Here is an 18,732-nt window from a genome sequence, read left to right on the forward strand (position 1 = left end):
AGCATGTACCCAGAAAATAAATCCAGTTATAAATATTCATAGAAAATGACAGGAAGGAAACCCACTAAAATGTTAACAGTGGGTGTTTCAGGCAGTGAAATCATGGATAATTATTTCTTCCTTTCTAGTTTTTAATACTTCCCCATTTTCTATTATGAGCATGTATCATTTTTATAATTGAAAAAATAAGCACTATTTTTTTAAAACTAAATATAATTGCCAAATATGGCAGTGAGCTGACAAGTTTTCTTCCTAAACAGAGAAGCCTGCTTGGAAAATAGTAAAAATCTGAGGTGATCTCAGTGGGTATGGGTCTCATGCAAAGGCACCTGAGGATGCACAGGTGGGGAACACAGAGACTATGCCATTTTACAATTGCAGGGGGTGGGGGGCTCCTGCCCAGTGACCCAAACACTCAGGGATATTAAAAAGGCTGCCCCTTCCCCTAGTCCATACTTGATACATGTTAATGAGCTGCTATTTTCCATATGGACCAGATTTCTGATTCCCATATTTCTAACAGCAGCTACTCTTTCAACACTCCTGTTGGGTATGATATTCTCCGCAGGCGGCTTTCTGTGTGTTCCTTCAGAGGAAGGTGGCTTCATTCGTGGACAGTCTTACAGCTCAGAACAAGCACTTGCCTGAAACACAGCCCTCACCTGCTTTACTGATCAGGCCCTTCCCCAGACACTCATATTTGTGACATATTATTTCTCCCCATGCACATTCCTTCAGGCCCTTCCCAGGCAACTTGAGGACCCTTCATCCTGCAAGGTGCCGTGGGAGATCTGAGGATGCAAAGGGTAGGGTGCCTGCTGTCCCAGGAGCTCACACCCCTGAAACGTGCCCAGCTCAGGAGACCACACGGGGAGACGGTCAGTGTGCTAAGAAAGGCCAAGGACAAGTGTCTTGCAGGAGAGGGGGAAGTTAATTCTGCTTTAATGGTGGGAAGAACAGTTGAGCTGTGCCTTCAAGGATGTGGAGGGCTTGCTCATGGTGAGACAGGGTGAAACAGCAAAAGTATTCCAGTCCACTCCCAAAAAAGGCAGCCTGAGCAAGACCGTACTTTTCTGACTCTCCAGGATCCAAATGTTAAAGTATTACCCCTCTGTACATTGGACCACTCAGGCCTTCCACAAGCCATTGCACTGGGCCAAAATGCCCTGGTGGTAGAGAAAATAAAGCTTATCTGACTCTAAAGTGCTCTAAAAGGTCACCAATAAAAAGGTTTTGAAACCTCAGCTTCAACCTACAGCATAAGAGGCAAATTCAAACTGTACTGGGAAACCAATGCATTCGGTCCGTGCAGCTGTGGGGAAACAGGCATTCTTGTGCACTGCTGGTAGGATGCAAAAGCACAACTCCCACGGAGAGAATTCGGCAGTATCTAGGGAATGCATACAGCTTTCGACCAGTTACAACTTCTGCAAGTCTAGGCTGAAGACAAAGTACATTCGGTGAGGCATAAACCAAGGCCACTCTTTGCAGCTTCATCTGTAATATAAAGGATTGCAAACAACCCAAATGCCCATCCACTGGGACTAGTTGGATAAACTGGGTAGATCCACACAGTGGAGTACTATGCACCTATAAGCAAGAGTGAGCGCTGTCTTCTGCCATGAAGTCATGATCTCCTACCAAAGGCTGTTATGATAAGTGAAAAGAGTGAGGGACAGAACACTATGTACAGCAGACCAGATGCCTTTTATCTAAGAAAAGGGGAATATGTGTGCTTATATTTTATATATATATTCACACGCAAACATATATGAATACACATATAGATGAATACATGTATATGACTATATATGTGTGTGTGTCTATATGTATAAACCTTGGAAGGAAAACCCAAAAGCTAGTAGGTTAGGAGGAGACAGGAATGGAAGCTACACATATATCTGGTTTTGAGATTTGACTTTGAAACAGTAATTTGCACTCCCAGTGAGAGACCCTCTAAAGAGACACTCTAAACAAAACCAGTGCAAAGAAATCTTATGTGTTTTCAATAATCACACAGTTGGTAATAATACTGGTAGTGTGATTCTGAAACACGTGCACATATCTACAGTAGATAAGTATGCAAAGAATATCACTACGAACCAGACTTTTCTGTTAAAAAAGATAGCATCTAACAAGTTAAGGAAAAACTCCATAATCCTTCATTTGAATGAAAATTATCATTATAAACTTATTACATATTTATTCTTACAAAGAATAAAGTGTTTCCTAGCTAGAAGCGATCCAAGTCTGGCAGTGCTCCACCCAGTAGCTATGAGCACCCCAGCACCCAGGTTGCCGTCTCTAAATGCCATTTCCTACTTGGAGCCTAGCAAGGCTCCTTGGACATCAGCCAACTCCAGATCTGGGATAGAAAATAGGGAAGATGAGCCTGCAGCACCTTGTTGAACCCAGGGTCGTGTCAGAAGGATTCAGGAGCTGCTCTGAAGAGGTTCGCGCCAGCCAAAAATGTAGCAGTTTAGTTGTCGGAAAGAACAGACTCATGGAAGATAGTTTAGAACCCATGCGACTAAAATGAGACTGAGATTTAAAAATCTCATTTGACATCCTTGGAGGATATTTGAAAACTAACTCATTATTCTGAAAACTGGAAAACAGAAAAAAAAGCAAACATCTACAGGAACTCTGCTTTGGAATGATTGTACAGTCAAGAAAGGGGCACATCTTCTTGTAGGGGAAGCCCAGCAAATGAAGAAATGATGGAATTAGAGCCTCACCACCTTGCCACTCATTGTCACAAAATGGACCTGAGGAACGATCGATGTCCCCACAAAAACCAGGAGATGCAGGATACTGAGTACTATGACAGTGTTGGACCAACAGGGTCAGTGTGTGTGTGTGTGTGTGAGATCAACAAAATACGGGACGTGGGAAACTCTACAGGACAAGAGATCTGATTTCTTCACAAAAACAAATTGCAAGTACAAAATGAAAAAGATGGAGGGGGCATCTGTAATGTACAAGGGATTTAAGAGACTTACCAACCAAATGCAGTGTGTGAATATATGGACCCTGATTCACATAAATCAAATATAAAAATTATTTGTGAGTTAAGGAGGGGAATATGAACATGGGAGATGTGATGGTACTGATGGATTAAGGGATATGATATTTGAGACTTACTTCAAAATAATCTATTGCAACATGGGGGAGGGGCAGGTGAAACAAAATAGACCATTAGTTTATAATTGACAAAACTGGTAACTATTCTCTTTTCTTTTTTATATGTTAAAAATTTCCAAAATGAAAGTTTCCAAAATGTTTGAAGGTTTCAGTCACCTGCAAAGACTCAGGAGGAGATACTCAAACAACCTAGAGGAAGACGACGTTGTTTTTGAAGACCTGCTTGCGAGCAAATGGGATGATGACATCAAAGATGCATGTGAATAACATTGTTTGCATAAAATAAGAAAAGAAAAAAATGGGAGTGTTTCAGAATTCATATACTGTATGTGGCTTTGAGTATGTGTATAACTGAATTATGCAAGTAGGTCACTGACTAATCAATGTCCCTAAAAGTTTATACATTCAAATGAGCAAAAATGAAACTTATTTTTATCCTTTCATTGGGAAAAACAGAGGATTGCCTAATATGTAGGATTGTGTCATGGCAAGTAACCCAGGTTAATTGGGAATTCAAGGCAAAAAATTTGAATTGCGTCCTTTCTCCCATGAAATTCTCTTAGTCTTTGCTTCTTGTAGAATTTGAAGAGTCTAGAATTGCATCTTAAATGAACTATAAAGCCCTGACCCCAAAGATTTACCATCCAATAGTATTTTCATTCAGGATTTAGGTCAGATTAAAACTCGATCCCTCCTGGGCACTCACACATTTCCCGTGAAGTTTGGGGCAGGGGATTTAGAGCATGTTCTCCCCAGGAAGTCCTTGCCTGGGAAGTCTGAACTCCATGGACAATGAGGTCATCTGGTTACAGTGTATTTAATAAATTTAAAAGAAGATGGGAACCTTGGAAATGATCTATTTCAATCTCCTCCTATGTCAGAAGGGACAAATGGGGTTCAATGATAGGAAAGCCTCAGGTTACACCCCAAGGTGCTGACAGGGTGATGATAAAAATCTTGTTTCCTCACCTCCAGACAGAGCTGCCCTTTAGCTGGGGTGGGGCCCACTGGCACAGCCTTGGCCGGTTGCCAGAAGAGTCACTGCTTCTGCCTTAGTAAATACTGTTTCCCTGAGCCCTCTGAGGGCCCACCTCCCTTCCTGGCTGCCATGCTCCTCCCCTAGAACCTTCCAGACATCATCATGGTTCAAAAATCTACAGCCTATCCACCGGAACGACTAAAATTTAAAAGACTGACCACACCTAATGCCAGCAAAAGGACACAGGGTGACTATCCTGTCACACATGGTTGGTCCGAGTGTAGAATGATACAGCTACTTTGGGAAAATGTCTGACAGTTTCTTATACAACAAACCCTACACCTCACCCATGACCCAGCAATGAATGACCTAAGAATGTCGTACACTGACCCGGCACTGTTCACCAAGGGAAATGAAAACATATGTCAACACAAACACTTGTACAAGAGTGTTCATAGCAGCTCTATTCATAATAGCTCCAAGCTGGAAACAACCCAGGTGTCCCTCAGCTGGGACTGGTTACACAACCCGTGGTGCCTGTAAAACGGACTACTGTCCACAATAAAAACACACACAATACGTGGATGACTCTCACGCGTATTGTGGTGGCTGAAGTAAGTCTTAGACAAAAGAGTACATCCTCTGTGACTCCAGTTACTGGTTCTAGAAGGGGCCAGATGGGCCAGGTGCAGGAACCACAGCAGAGTTCTGCCCTGGAAGGTGGGGGTTGCAGCAGGGCTTGACTTGGAGTGAACAAGAAGGAATTTCTGGGGGTGATTGTAGCTCCTTTTTTTGAGATATTACTGACACACAACATTACCATAGTTTCAGGTGGACAACATAATGATTTGATATTTGTATATGTTGTAAATCACAGTAAGTGTAGGTAACACCTGTTACCACATGCAGTTACAGAATCTTTGCTCTTGAGATGAGAGCTTTTAGATCCACGCTCTCAGCAACTTTCAGATACATAGTTCAGTGTTAACTACAGTCACCATGTTGTACGGTACATCCCCAGGACGCATTTCAGAACCGGAAGGCCGTACCTTTGACTCCCTGGGGGATGGTGTCTTGATGAGAGTCCGAGTTAGATAAGTGCACACATCTGTCAGAACTCGTGAATCATTTGCTTGAAACTGGGGTTTTGTATGTGAATTTCACTTTCAAAGAAAAAGCAAACATGGAACTCCAGCTCCTGGTATATCCATGCTGATGCGTCTAGAGGTAAAGTCTGATGCATGAAATGCAGCACTTAGCCTGGACTCGTTCAGAGTTATGCACAGATGGGCAGATCAGTGATGAGGCAAGTACACAGTAAATATTTTTAAATGTAAGTGATAGTGAAACTGGATCACTGTCTAACCCCATACACAAAAGGAAATTCGAAATGGATCAAAGACCTGAATGTAAGTCATGAAACTATAAAACTCTTAGAAAAAAACATAGGCAAAAATCTCTTGCACATAAGCTTGAGTGACTTCTTCATGAACATATCTCCCCGGGCAAGGGAAACAAAAGCAAAAATGAACAAGTGGGACTATATCAAGCTGAAAAGCTTCTATACAGCAAACGACACCATCAATAGAACAAAAAGGTACCCTACAGCATGGGAGAATATATTTGTAAATGACAGATCGATAAAGGCTTGACATCCAAAATATATAAAGAGCTCATGCACCTCAACAAACAAAAAGCAAATCATCCAATTTAAAAATGGGCAAAGGAAACGGTTGTCAAAAGCTGAAAGAGCTCTCACCAGAACCCAGCCCTGCTGGCACCTTGATCTTGGACTCCCAGCTTCCAGAACTGTCAGAAAATAAATTTCTGTTGTTTCAGAAAAAAAAAAAAATGGGCAAAGGAGCTAAACAGACAGTTCTCCAAAGAAGAAATTCAGATGGCAAACAGACACATGAAAAGGTGCTCCATATCGCTAGTTATCAGAGAAATACAAATTAAAACTACAATGAGATATCACCTCACACCAGTAAGGATGGCTACCATCAAAAAGACAAACAACAACAAATGTTGGCGAGGTTGTGGAGAAAGGGGAACCCTCCTACACTGCTGGTGGGATGTAAATTAGTTCAACCATTGTGGAAAGCAGTATGGAGGTTCCTCAAAATGCTCAAAATAGACTTACCATTTGACCCAGGAATTCCACTTCTAGGAATTTACCCTAAGAATGCAGCAGCCCAGTTTGAAAAAGACAGATGCATCCCTATGTTTATCGCAGCATTTTTTACAATAGCCAAGAAATGGAAGCAACCTAAGTGTCCATCAGTAGATGAATGGATAAAGAAGACGTGGTACATATACACAATGGAATATTAATCAGCCATAAGAAGAAAACAAATCCTACCATTTGCAGCAACATGGATGGAGCTAGAGGGTATTATGCTCAGTGAAATAAGCCAAGTGGAGAAAGACAAATACCAAATGATTTCACTCATATGTGGAGTATAAGAACAAAGAAAAACTGAAGGAACCAAACAGCAGCAGAATAACAGAACCCAAGAATGGACTAACAGTTACCAAAGAGAAAGGGACTGCGGAGAATGGGAGGGAAGGGAGGGATAAGGGCAGGGAAGAAGAAAGGGGGCATTACGATTAGCATGTATAATGTGAGGGGTGGGGAATGGGGAGGGCTGTGCAACACAGAGAAGACAAGTAGTGATTCTACAACATCTTACTACGCTGATGGACAGTGACTGTAATGAGGTTTGTTGGGGGGACTTGGTGAAGTGGGTAGCCTAGCAAACATAATGTTCTTCATGTAACTTTAGATTAATGATAACAAAAAAAAATGTAAGTGAAAAATGGATGGGAGTTCTCTGTAAAGTTCTTTCAACTTTGACATATGCCTAAACACTTTCAAAACAAAATACTGGGGGGAGAAATGTGTAGGTCAACAACCACAGGACGGGTGGACCGGAGCTCCCAGGATCCTGCCTGAGGGGCCCCATGGTGCCAGTGACTGACTAGGCCTGAATACTTGTGTGGCATTACCTGTCCCAGAGCAATGTGTGGCCCTCTGCCTGCTGGCTCATGCTGCCTTCCTCACTAGTCTAACCGGGTGCATCTGTGGGATAACAAACATATTGTCCTCTCATTTAAGGTGACCCGGCAGCCCTTGGTCAGTAGTGTCTCCAAGTCCTCTAGCCTGGAACATGAATGCAGATCAAAAATTGAGATGTCCATTTAGCAAATAGCTGGGGACCATTTGCTTTATGCGAGGCAGTGGGGACACAGAGGGCACTAAGAAATGGTTAGGAGTTGCCTTAATGACCAGAATGGGAAGTTTTGGGGTGGATGAGGGGTAGGGATGGAGAAGAGAGGTCAAATCATGATCTTATCTTTGGTGTCATGCTAAGAGGCTTGAATTCTGTTCTCAAAGTGGCAGAGCTCTCCAAGCCCTCCTGAAACACTGTGGGGGAAATCAATGCATGTTTCAGACATTTACAAAAATGCCCAGGAGATTGTGAAATTTAAAAAGCAATATGAGAGTTGACAGATAATAACTGCGCTAGTGGGGGTGAGGATTTAATAATATGGTTAAGTGTTGAACCACTGTGTTATATACTTGGAACCAATATAAGATTGTACATCAGCAATACTTCAATTTTTAAAAATGGGATATCTTTTTTGGAAAAAAAAATCTATTTTATATGGAAAATCATTAATTTTTACTCTTTTGATCATTTTATATTTAGAAACATATCCTATACCTACCTTGCCTTCTTAAAGTAAAGCATACTAATTATGTACAAAACCAGCCCTGTTTACAGATAATTCTCAGCAGCTGAGAACCTGTCAGGAGAGGATGTGATCCACAGCATGTGAGACAATGAGGCAGTAACACTGCACCCTTAGTGACTTTGAGACTCAAAGCAAGACCCCTTACCCTCAAGTGGTCTTTATTTCATCAGTGGGCAACTTGATTACACATATGTATGGAGCCATATCTCTTGGCTGAACCAATTAGATCTCAACATACAATAGTTTAACATAGAATCATAACTGAACAGGGCTGGGGAGCTGTAGGATTCGCCTGGTCCAATTCCCTCTCACTTCATGGTGAAAGAAGATAAAACTAGGAAATATTTAAGTGACTTGAAGTTACTCAGCTAGTAAGAGGCAACGTCGAGATTCAGATCCAAGTCTCCTAATTCTAAATTCATTGTTCATTCTATACCGTATGGTCAGCTATTAAAACCTCCACTCTTTTTCTTTTTTTCTTAATCACAGCATTTTGCATTTCTTGAAAGAAGGGTGTAGGTAAAAATGACTCTAAAATCTTTTAACATTAGTATTATTTTAAACATTTTTGTAAGACAAAATGTCTGTGGGAAAATAATCACTCAAAATGGGTAAAACTCAAGATCTATGGTCTAATTCAAGCAAACACATCTCCCTTCACATGGCTCTCTGTTCAGAGACACTTCCCAGGAGTTTATGGATTTTGAACACATGAGCTATTTCACTGCAAGGTATCAAAATATTCTTCTGTAAAATCAACTGCCAACCAATGAGAGAAAAAATAAATTTTAATGGAATCACTTCTCTGAATGTCCTATCATTTGAAAAGCAACTAAAAGAATGAATGGACCGCGGCCTAGAGAGTCCCAGCGCGGAACCACAGCCGAGCGGAGTCGGAGGAGATGGCGTCCCAGCCGCCGCCTCCCCCCAAGCCCTGGGAGACCCGCCGAATTCCAGGGGCCGGGCCGGGACCAGGGCCCGGTCCCACTTTCCAATCTGCTGATTTGGGTCCTACTTTACTGACAAGACCTGGACAACCAACACTTACCAGAGTGCCCCCACCTATTCTTCCAAGGCCATCACAGCAGACAGGAAGCAGCAGTGTGAACACTTTCAGACCTGCTTACAGTTCATTTTCTTCAGGATATGGTGCCTATGGAAATTCATTTTATGGAAGCTATAGCCCCTATAGTTATGGATATAATGGGTTAGGCTATAACCGCCTCCGTGTAGATGATCTTCCACCTAGTAGATTTGTTCAGCAAGCTGAAGAAAGTAGCAGAGGTGCATTTCAGTCCATTGAAAGTATTGTGCATGCATTTGCCTCTGTCAGTATGATGATGGATGCTACCTTTTCAGCTGTCTATAACAGTTTCAGGGCTGTTCTGGATGTAGCAAATCACTTTTCCCGATTAAAAATACACTTCACAAAGGTTTTTTCAGCTTTTGCATTAGTTAGGACCATAAGGTATCTTTACAGACGGTTACAGTGGATTATGGGTTTAAGAAAAGGCTCTGAGAATGAGGACCTGTGGGCAGAAAGTGAAGGAACTGTGGCTTGCCTTGGTGCTGAGGATGGTGGAGCTAACTCAGCAAAGTCTTGGCCAATATTCTTGTTCTTTGCTGTTATCCTTGGTGGTCCTTACCTCATCTGGAAACTGCTGTCTACCTACAGTGATGAAGTAACAGACAGCACCAACTGGGCAAGTGGTGAGGATGACCATGTAGTTGCTAGAGCAGAATATGATTTTGCTGCTGTATCTGAAGAAGAAATTTCTTTCCATGCTGGTGATATGCTAAACTTAGCTCTCAAAGAACAGCAACCCAAAGTGCGTGGTTGGCTTCTGGCTAGTCTTGATGGTCGAGCAACAGGACTTATACCTGCTAACTATGTCAAAATTCTCGGTAAAAGAAGAGGTAGAAAAACAATGGAATCCAGTAAAATTTCCAAGCAGCAACCGTCTTTTACCAACACTACACTAATTAAAGGATCCACGCCTGTTGATTCTTTGGATGAACAGGAAGCTGCCTTTGAATCTGTTTTTGTTGAAACTAGTAAGGTTCCAGTTGCACCTGATTCCACTGGGAAAAGTGATAAACAGGATCTTTGATATCTTTCGTGTTTGCCTGTGGTTGAACTATACTTTAGAGTACTTTTTAAAAATTACTTCTTACAAAGAAATTAATGTAAAATCCAATGAACACATTTTCTTAATGACTATTCCAGGTGTTTTGCTGCTAGAAATTATTAATAAAGTTGTACACTAGTGTGTTGGTCTAGTGACCTGGTTACATTTTACAAGTTATTGGACCATGTTTATTTCACCTGCATTTTAAGATTATGGGGGCTGCTGTCATTTTCATCTTATTTGAAACCCTATGTTTATTGGAAGAGTAAGTCTGATGAACCATAGAATGCACTGCTACCGTAGGGATCATTAATGCTCTGTAAAGTTCTAGATTAATTGACTTGGAATCCTCAGATATCAAATGATAACATGAGAACAAAAAGTCTAATTTTTTTTATAACTTTAATTAAACTAAATAATAAAAATTTTCTAATCTATTATATTCAGTCTTGGGTTTGCTTTAGACAGTAATATGTTTTCATCTACTTGCAATTGGTACTATTATCTCTTACTGTATTTTTAAAAATTTATCTTGAACAGGCCACTAGAAGCATTGTAAAGGAGATAGTTCTAGAGTGATATTTAGCCCACATAGTTTCTCAGCTAGTAAAAAGCTGAAATTTATCTTTCTTACAGATTATTTCCATTGCTTCTGAGGATAATATAATATTTTATCCATTTACAATATAACTAATTTTCATCCTGGATGAGTCAGAACATATGAAAGATTTAGTTTCTTTCCTTTGGCCAAGAGTTTGCACTTAATGATATAATCAATTCTACCAATATTGATTTTGAATATTTTCATAGATTCTGTGCATTTACCTAGTTTAATTCCTTTTGAAATTCCACATTCAGGCTGTTCTTTACACATTGAAAATGTATCATATTGGATACACATTTATTTTAGATTTAATTTTTACTACTGAGACTATAAATAAAATGCTGATGCTGTTTGGCAATATGAAAAAAAAAAAAAAAAAAGAATGAATGTTCCAAGCACTGTTCTAAGGACAGTGCCTGTATTATCTCCTTAATTCTCATAACAACCTAATGCTGCTCTAAGCACTACTCTAACGGGGAAACTGAGGCAAGGTGATCCCTGTGCTGCTCAAAGGCAGAGATCGAAACAGGCCGTCCGTCCCCTGGGCTATTAGCTGAACCCCCAGTGCAAGCCACTCGAGGTCTTACTATCAATTCCACATGGAGCTTTGCTGCCTCAAGGGAGTCCACCTCTTGGTCTTTCAACTCCACGCTTTCTTTTTCTCCCTCACGCGGGAAGAGTTGGAAGCAAGAAACCCCTTTGTCCAAATGTCCCTGGGAGCAATGTTCCAGCTGGGTTTTTCCAGTGGGGGGCGCTCATGCGACACAGGCACCGAAGGCAGGTGCCAGCCACCTACAGGACCAGAGGCGACCTCAGCTCCCACCAGCAGGCAGCCCAGACGCCACAGCGACCGCGCAACGTCTTTTCTCCCTGGCCTCTCAGCACCAGCGGCCGTCCTTCCTTATTCACCTCCAGCTCTTCCTTAGTTGAAAACCAGTTTCTTTCGTCAGTCCCCCTTTGCTTGAAATCCGTAGGTCACTTTCTTTTTCTTGAACACTGATGGATTCTGACACCTCACTTAGATATATCCCATTTCCCTGCCTTCCCAAATGAATATAATGGTCACGTGTGCCCTTGCCTTGCCAGACAGGCAGAATCACGATGCTGTAAGGTGAGGTCTTTGGACCTGTTTCCGGAGCTCACACATCTGCCGTCCTTGCTCCCTGAGATCACTTAGTAATGATGGGAGAAAAAATTACTCTTGTAATTGATGAGCTGTAATAGCACTGGCAGACAAGAAAGGGTGCCCCCTGCAGATCAGAAATGTAGAGGAATTCTAGGAAGGGAGAAAGCAGTTGCAGACCCATGGATGGAGACATCAGGGCAGACTGAGGTTGTTCTTCCCAGGGCAGCCCTGCAGAAGCCCTGTGATGGGTATCAGTAGGTGCAGAGACAGGGCATCCAAGATGCACTCAGGACTGCCGGGAAAATCAGAGTCCCTCCTCTCTCTGTAAATACAGTTACTAGAAGCAAAAGAGCTCCAAAGGGGAGGGCCCCACATAAGGTTCTGGTGAGAAAGCAGAGCAGAGCACAGACACAGGGGAAGGATGCAGGACAAAGACAGAAGCTAGCTGAGCCCAGGACTGGGATACAGCAGAACACAGCCCTTCTGGCTGCAGTGCCTGTGGGGTCTCCAGCCAGCTGGCCAGCTTGCCGGCCTGTGCCATGCAGGGGTCCCCTGCCCACCATGGGCTCCCACGCCCTGTTCACACAGAGCCTGCCATCCGGCACTGGGGGGCAGAGGCCCACAGCAGAGGAGCCAACGCTGCCTGGGATCATCCTTCTTGAATAAATACACACGGCCACTAATGGTCACCAGCCATTGGAGGAAAACCACCACTGAGCAAGACAGAGAGAAACTAAAGATCCTGAAGGACGTGGAGGTGATTCAGGATGCTAGAGAAAAATACAATACAAATCTTAAATTTATTTTCATTTTTAACTTTTAATATCTGTACTATACTTGCATGATTCAAAAACCAAAGAAAAATAAAAAGAGAGATACACTGAGAAGCACTTTCTGAAGACTGGTAGGCATTATTAGATTTAGATTTGATTTTGGCTGGCAGGGGGGCAAGACATTTCATAGGGAGTATGTCGTGTACTTCCTTTAAGAGGCGCATCCTGTCGGGCCATCTCTCTTTTCGTGGTGTTGGCAACTATTGACCATCATTGACTAATCCATCAGTACCTTAGATGTTGCAAAATGATGCCTTTCAAATCCCATCATTCCTTCTTCATTTATTTGCTGGAAGACACCTCTAACGAGAAGCTTCCCTCATGAACTGTTTGGTTAACAGAAGGGCCATTCACATAACAAAGGCAAGATAAGTGTTTGCTTCTTTTGCGGAAAAGAAGAGGAAAAGAAGAATTGGCTTTCCAGGATACTCCAAAAGGGGGATGCTGTATTTTTACCATTATGAACTCATTTCTTTTAACGTATTTCACGTTTCCTTCTGGCATAGTTACAAAGGACTTTCTGATGCTCTGATTGTCATCTTCAGTCCACGGGAGCCTCCCCATCCTGGCACCTGAGCCCTTCAGACAGCCTTGGCCATGGCTCACTCTCTGCCTGCTATTTGGCCACATGTACTGTGGCAGGTTCATCTTGCACATTCCCTGTTGCAGACCTGGAATCAGCCTTTCTTCCCAGGAGTCCTGGTTTCCTTTCTATAGGAATGGTATTTAGAGACCACAGTATGGACATACTTAGGATAGAATCTAATCAGCATGCACAGCATTATTTACTGCTGTGGAAAAGGCATCATGAGAACCCCAAAGTTGTTAGAGATTAGAAACTGCTTCCTGAAATCAGACATTCAGTGGGCACAGAGAACATGATGGGCATGGGGGATCACCAGGTTCGTGATCTGGAAAATCAAGTGTAATAAATCTCCCAATATGTAGAGCAAAAAGACAGAGATGGAAAAGATGAAAGAACTGTTTTCATTTGGAAAAAAATTCAGAAGATCTAAGCTTCAATATTCAGCTATAAGGAATTCTAGAAGGAAGAGAAAGAAACAATGACGTTAAGGGAAATAGTTTTAGAAGTAATGAGTGTATATCCTGTTCAGCCCCTCCATACCTTTGGAAATGGGAGTGATCAGTCACATCATCACTAAAACATGGACTCCATGAGATGGGTTTCTGATATAGTAATTTATTATCTATGGGCAGCATACAGTTAGGTCTTTATCTTCTTTTGTTCATGATAGTTGTCTAAATAATCCTGTAAAATCTGAGGGCCTAGGCCTACCTGACTGAATCTGTGACTGTGCAAGGCCCTGGAACTAGCAGAGTAACCCCATAGGCAATCACAAGCTTGCTTATCCTTTAAAAGGCAACCTATTATCTGGGAATCAAAGAATCTTTTTTTACGAAAGAGGATGTTAATGACAAAAAGAAAAAACATACAAAATAAATACACTGAAGAGACCCTCTCCAACTGCGAAAAATGCTATATTGTGTTTTCTCTGTTGGCGTAGAACAGGGCTGGGCAAAATAAGGTTTCATATAGCCTGCAAGCTATGAAAGCCTCTTCAATGGTTGGGAAAAAATCAAAATGAGAATAATATTTTGTGACACATGAAAATACATGAAATTCTAATTTCAGTGTCCATAAGTAAAGTCTTATTGGAACACAACCGCATTCATGCATTTACATTTTGCAGTGGCTGTTAGCAGCTGCAACACAGACCCTCTGGCTGGCAACCCAGCCTGCAGAGCCTCAAGTGCTCACTGAAGACTTCATGTTTTCAGAAGTTTGCCCACCTCCAGCCTAGTGGGTGCTAGCATCACACCCTTGTCTTCAGCCCAGGCCCGAAGGACCAGGGTCTTCACACTGAAAGAAAGTTGGGGCCAAGCAGGATTTCATTCTTATGGACTCTGACGGGCAGACCAATCCTGGTGAAAATTTAGAACTAAAAGATAAAGAGAGGACCTAAAAGCCTCAGAGAGATAGAAGAGCTTTTCTAGAAGGTGAGGGAATTGCTTTCCCAGCAAGCTGTTCACTGGCAACACGAGACACAAGACAGCAATGGAGCCATGAACCAGAATTCTGGGGTGAAGAATTTGGATCCTAGAATTCTAGGCCACCCCCAGCATATATGAAAACCAAAGTAAGAGAAAGATATCTAAAAAGACAAGAAGTCAGTGTTTATTGCCCATATTTTCTATGTTTAAAAAGAAATCTACTTGAGGTATTCTGGGAACACACTGATAGGAAAGACTCTGATAAAAAGACAGCAGGGGATATAATAAATTGTGTCAGCTGTATGTGACCCAGAAGAAATGAATGAGGCTGGAATGAAAATATACAGGATCAGCAGAATGATGGTGCTTGATCTTCAATGTGGAAGAATCACGTTCAGTGCATATTAAAGATGCAAATTCCCACAGGCTCTTCCAGAGATTCTGAGGCAGTTTTGTGCGGGGAGGGAGGACCCTAAGCAAGGTCCCTTGCCTCTCTCTAGCATCAGTTTTTTTGTTTGTTTGTTTGTTTTTTTATTGAAGGGTAGTTGACAACAGTATTGCATTACATTAGTTTCAGGTGTACAACACAGTGATTCAACATTTATATACATGATAATTCTAGGTACCAGGTATCACCATACCAAGTTGTTACAATATTTTGACTATATTCCTTATGCTATACATTACCTCCCGGTTACTTATTTATTTTACAATTGGAAGTGTGTTTATATATATATATATTTTGTGAGGGCATCTCTCCTATTTATTGATCAAATAGTTGTTAACCACAATAAATTTCTGTATAGGGAGGTCAATACTCAATGCACAATCATTAATCCACCCCAAGCCTAATTTTCGTCAGTCTCCAATCTTCTGATGCATAACGAACAAATTCTTACATGGAGAACAAATTCTTACATAGTGAATAAGTTACATGGTGAACAGTGCAAGGGCAGTCATCACAGAAGCTTTCGGTTTTGTTCATGCATTATGAACTATAAACAGTTCAAATATGAATATTCATTTGATTTTTCAACTTGATTTATATGTGGATACCACATTTCTCTATTATTATTATTTTTAATAAAATGCTGAAGTGGTAGGTAGATACGAGATAAAGGTAGAAAACAGAGTTTAGTGTTGTAAGAGAGCAAATGTAGATGATCAGGTGTGTGCCTGTAGACTATGTGTTTATCCGAGCTAGACAAGGGCAATAAACATCCATGTATGCAGAAGATTTCTCTCAGAACATGAAGGGGGAGGTTCTAAGCCTCACCTCTGCTGCTCCACATTTTCTCACCAGATGGCCCCCTGCGACTGTGCCTGTCTTAGGTTGTTCCTCCCTTGAGGAATCTTACCCGTCTCTGGCTAACCAGTCATCTTCCGGGGCCATACAGGGAAATGTGAAGTTGGTAAGTGAGAGAGAAGCCTTATTGTTTGAAAAGGTTAGCTTTTTACTTCTTTGCATATTTATGCCCTGTGGCTTCTATGCCCAGCATTTGTCTTGAGGTGTCTTTACCACTAGGAAGAATTATGATACTCGGTAAATTCGACATGTGGCACGAGTTCTATTTAAAGGTTGTGATTAGGTAGGAAGAAGAAAAGCTATAGAAGTAGCAGGCAGAAGAAAACCTGGGAAGATTGATTATTTCTTTGACATATCTTCTTGTAGAGTAACTTCAGCATGGATAGGTTTTAAACTACTAATTAAATTGTGCACACACATTAACATAATAGGAATATAGTTACCTAACCAAAGCATACCTGTAATTACCAGCCATCTCCAGTGAAACCAAGAAAACCAGTTAGGCACCTTAGGCATTTGTGAAAACTTATCTATGATATGGTGGATATTGTCCGACTGAACTTAAACAGTCTGAGAGAATTCAGATAAACTAGAACAACCCATTCCTGGGGACTGTTCATATCCCATATGTTCTTTTAACGATAAATAGTCTGTGGTTGTAAGATTTTGGAGTGCTACAATTTGCACTTCTCCGAATTCTTGGTTGAGTTCCAACAGTATAGATCCAGTCCAATTTTTGTTTTACTGTATGCACAGGCCAGCTTAGATATCTCCTTCATCATTCCCATGGCAAGTCCAGGAACTGGTGGGATGAGTGCATCTACACCTGTGACAGTGCATGGATCTTTGTTGGAGTTTTTTTTTTGCTGATCGTCTTCTGTCATGAGTCTTTCCGAGAGTGCTGATGTTGGAAGTTCTTTTTCATATCGTATCTTAGTTCATTTTCGGGGTAGCCAAATTAGGCTTTGATCCTCTGTATAAACACAAACAGACCCTTTGCCTACACTTTTATATGCCCTTTATATCATTGTGTAGAACTCATTAGAGGTCACCACATAGGAACTGCTTTTTTTTTTTTTTTAATCATTAATCTACACTTACATGACGAATACTTTGTTTACTAGGCTCTCCCCTATACCAGGTCCCCCCTATATACTCCTTTACAGTCACTGTCCATCAGCGTAGCAAACTGTTGTAGAATCACTACTTGTCTTCTCTGTGTTGTACAGCCCTCCCCTTTCTCCCACCCCGCTATGGATGCTAATCTTAATACCCCTCTTTTTCTGCCCCCCCTTATCCCTCCCTACCCACCCATCCTCCCCAGTCCCTTTCCCTTTGGTACCTGTTAGTCCATTCTTGAGTTCTGTGATTCTGCTGCTGTTTTGTTCCTTCAGTTTTTCCTTTGTTCTTATATTCCACAGATGAGTGAAATCATTTGGTATTTCTCTTTCTCTCCTTGGCTTGTTTCACTGAGCATAATACCCTCCAGCTCCATCCATGTTGCTGCAAATGGTTGGATTTGCCCTTTTCTTATGGCTGAGTAGTATTCCATTGTGTATATGTACCACATCTTCTTTATCCATTCATCTATCGATGGACATTTAGGTTGCTTCCAATTCTTGGCTATTGTAAATAGTGCTGCGATAAACATAGGGGTACATTGGTCTTTCTCATACTTGATTGCTGCATTCTTAGGGTAAATTCCTAGGAGTGCAATTCCTGGGTCAAATGGTATGTCTGTTTTGAGCATTTTGATGTACCTCCATACTGCTTTCCACAATGGTTGAACAAGTTTACATTCCCACCAGCAGTGTAGGAGGGTTCCCCTTTCTCCACAGCCTCGCCAACATTTGTTGTTGTTTGTCTTTTGGATGGCAGCCATCCTTACTGGTGTGAGGTGATACCTCATTGTAGTTTTAATTTGCATTTCTCTGATAATTAGCGATGTGGAGCATCTTTTCATGTGTCTGTTGGCCATCTGTATTTCTTTTTTGGAGAGCCGTCTGTTCAGTTCCTTTGCCCATTTTTTTAATTGGGTTATTTATTTTTTGTTTGTTGAGGCGTGTGAGCTCTTTATATATTCTGGACGTCAAGCCTTTATCGGATGTGTCATTTTCAAATATATTCTCCCATACTGTAGGGTTCCTTTTTGTTCTATTGATGGTGTCTTTTGCTGTACAGAAGCTTTTCAGCTTAATATAGTCCCACTTGTTCATTTTTGCTGTTGTTTTCCTTGCCCGGGGAGATATGTTCAAGAAGAGGTCACTCATGTTTATGTCTAAGAGGTTTTTGCCTATGTTTTCTTCCAAGAGTTTAATGGTTTCGTGACTTACATTCAGGTCTTTGATCCATTTTGAGTTTACTTTTGTATATGGGGTTAGACAATGGTCCAGTTTCATTCTCCTACATGTAGCTGTCCAGTTTTGCCAGCACCATCTGTTGAAGAGACTGTCATTTCGCCATTGTATGTCCATGGCTCCTTTACCAAATATTAATTGACCATATATGTCTGGGTTAATGTCTGGATTGTCTAGTCTGTTCCATTGGTCTGTGGCTCTGTTCTTGTGCCAGTACCAAATTGTCTTGATTACTATGGCTTTATAATAGAGCTTGAAGTTGGGGAGTGAGATCCCCCCTACTTTATTTTTCTTTCTCAGGATTGCTTTGGCTCTTCGGGGTCTTTGGTGGTTCCATATGAATTTTTGAATTATTTGTTCCAGTTCATTGAAGAATGTTGCTGGTAGTTTCATAGGGATTGCATCAAATCTGTATATTGCTTTGGGCAGGATGGCCATTTTGACAATATTAATTCTTCCTAGCCATGAGCATGGGATGCATT

General features: G+C 41.5%; 1 protein-coding gene across 1 annotated transcript; it reads left to right on the forward strand.

The window, feature by feature from the left end:
* The first annotated feature begins 8,733 nt into the window (after window positions 1-8,733).
* On the forward strand, window positions 8,734-10,152 carry LOC130684580 (peroxisomal membrane protein PEX13-like). Its single transcript, XM_057505895.1, has one exon. It carries the CDS (start codon window positions 8,785-8,787, stop codon window positions 9,991-9,993), a length of 1,209 nt encoding a protein of 402 aa, XP_057361878.1. The 5' UTR covers window positions 8,734-8,784; the 3' UTR covers window positions 9,994-10,152.
* The last annotated feature ends 8,580 nt before the right edge of the window (window positions 10,153-18,732 follow it).

The sequence above is a fragment of the Manis pentadactyla genome, chromosome 1 (genome assembly GCF_030020395.1).
Source record: "Manis pentadactyla isolate mManPen7 chromosome 1, mManPen7.hap1, whole genome shotgun sequence".
Lineage (NCBI taxonomy): Eukaryota > Metazoa > Chordata > Mammalia > Pholidota > Manidae > Manis > Manis pentadactyla.

Excerpts from the sequence above, each read along its gene's own strand:
- LOC130684580 (XM_057505895.1), top strand. The coding sequence starts at position 8,785 with ATGGCGTCCCAGCCGCCGCCTCCCCCCAAGCCCTGGGAGACCCGCCGA.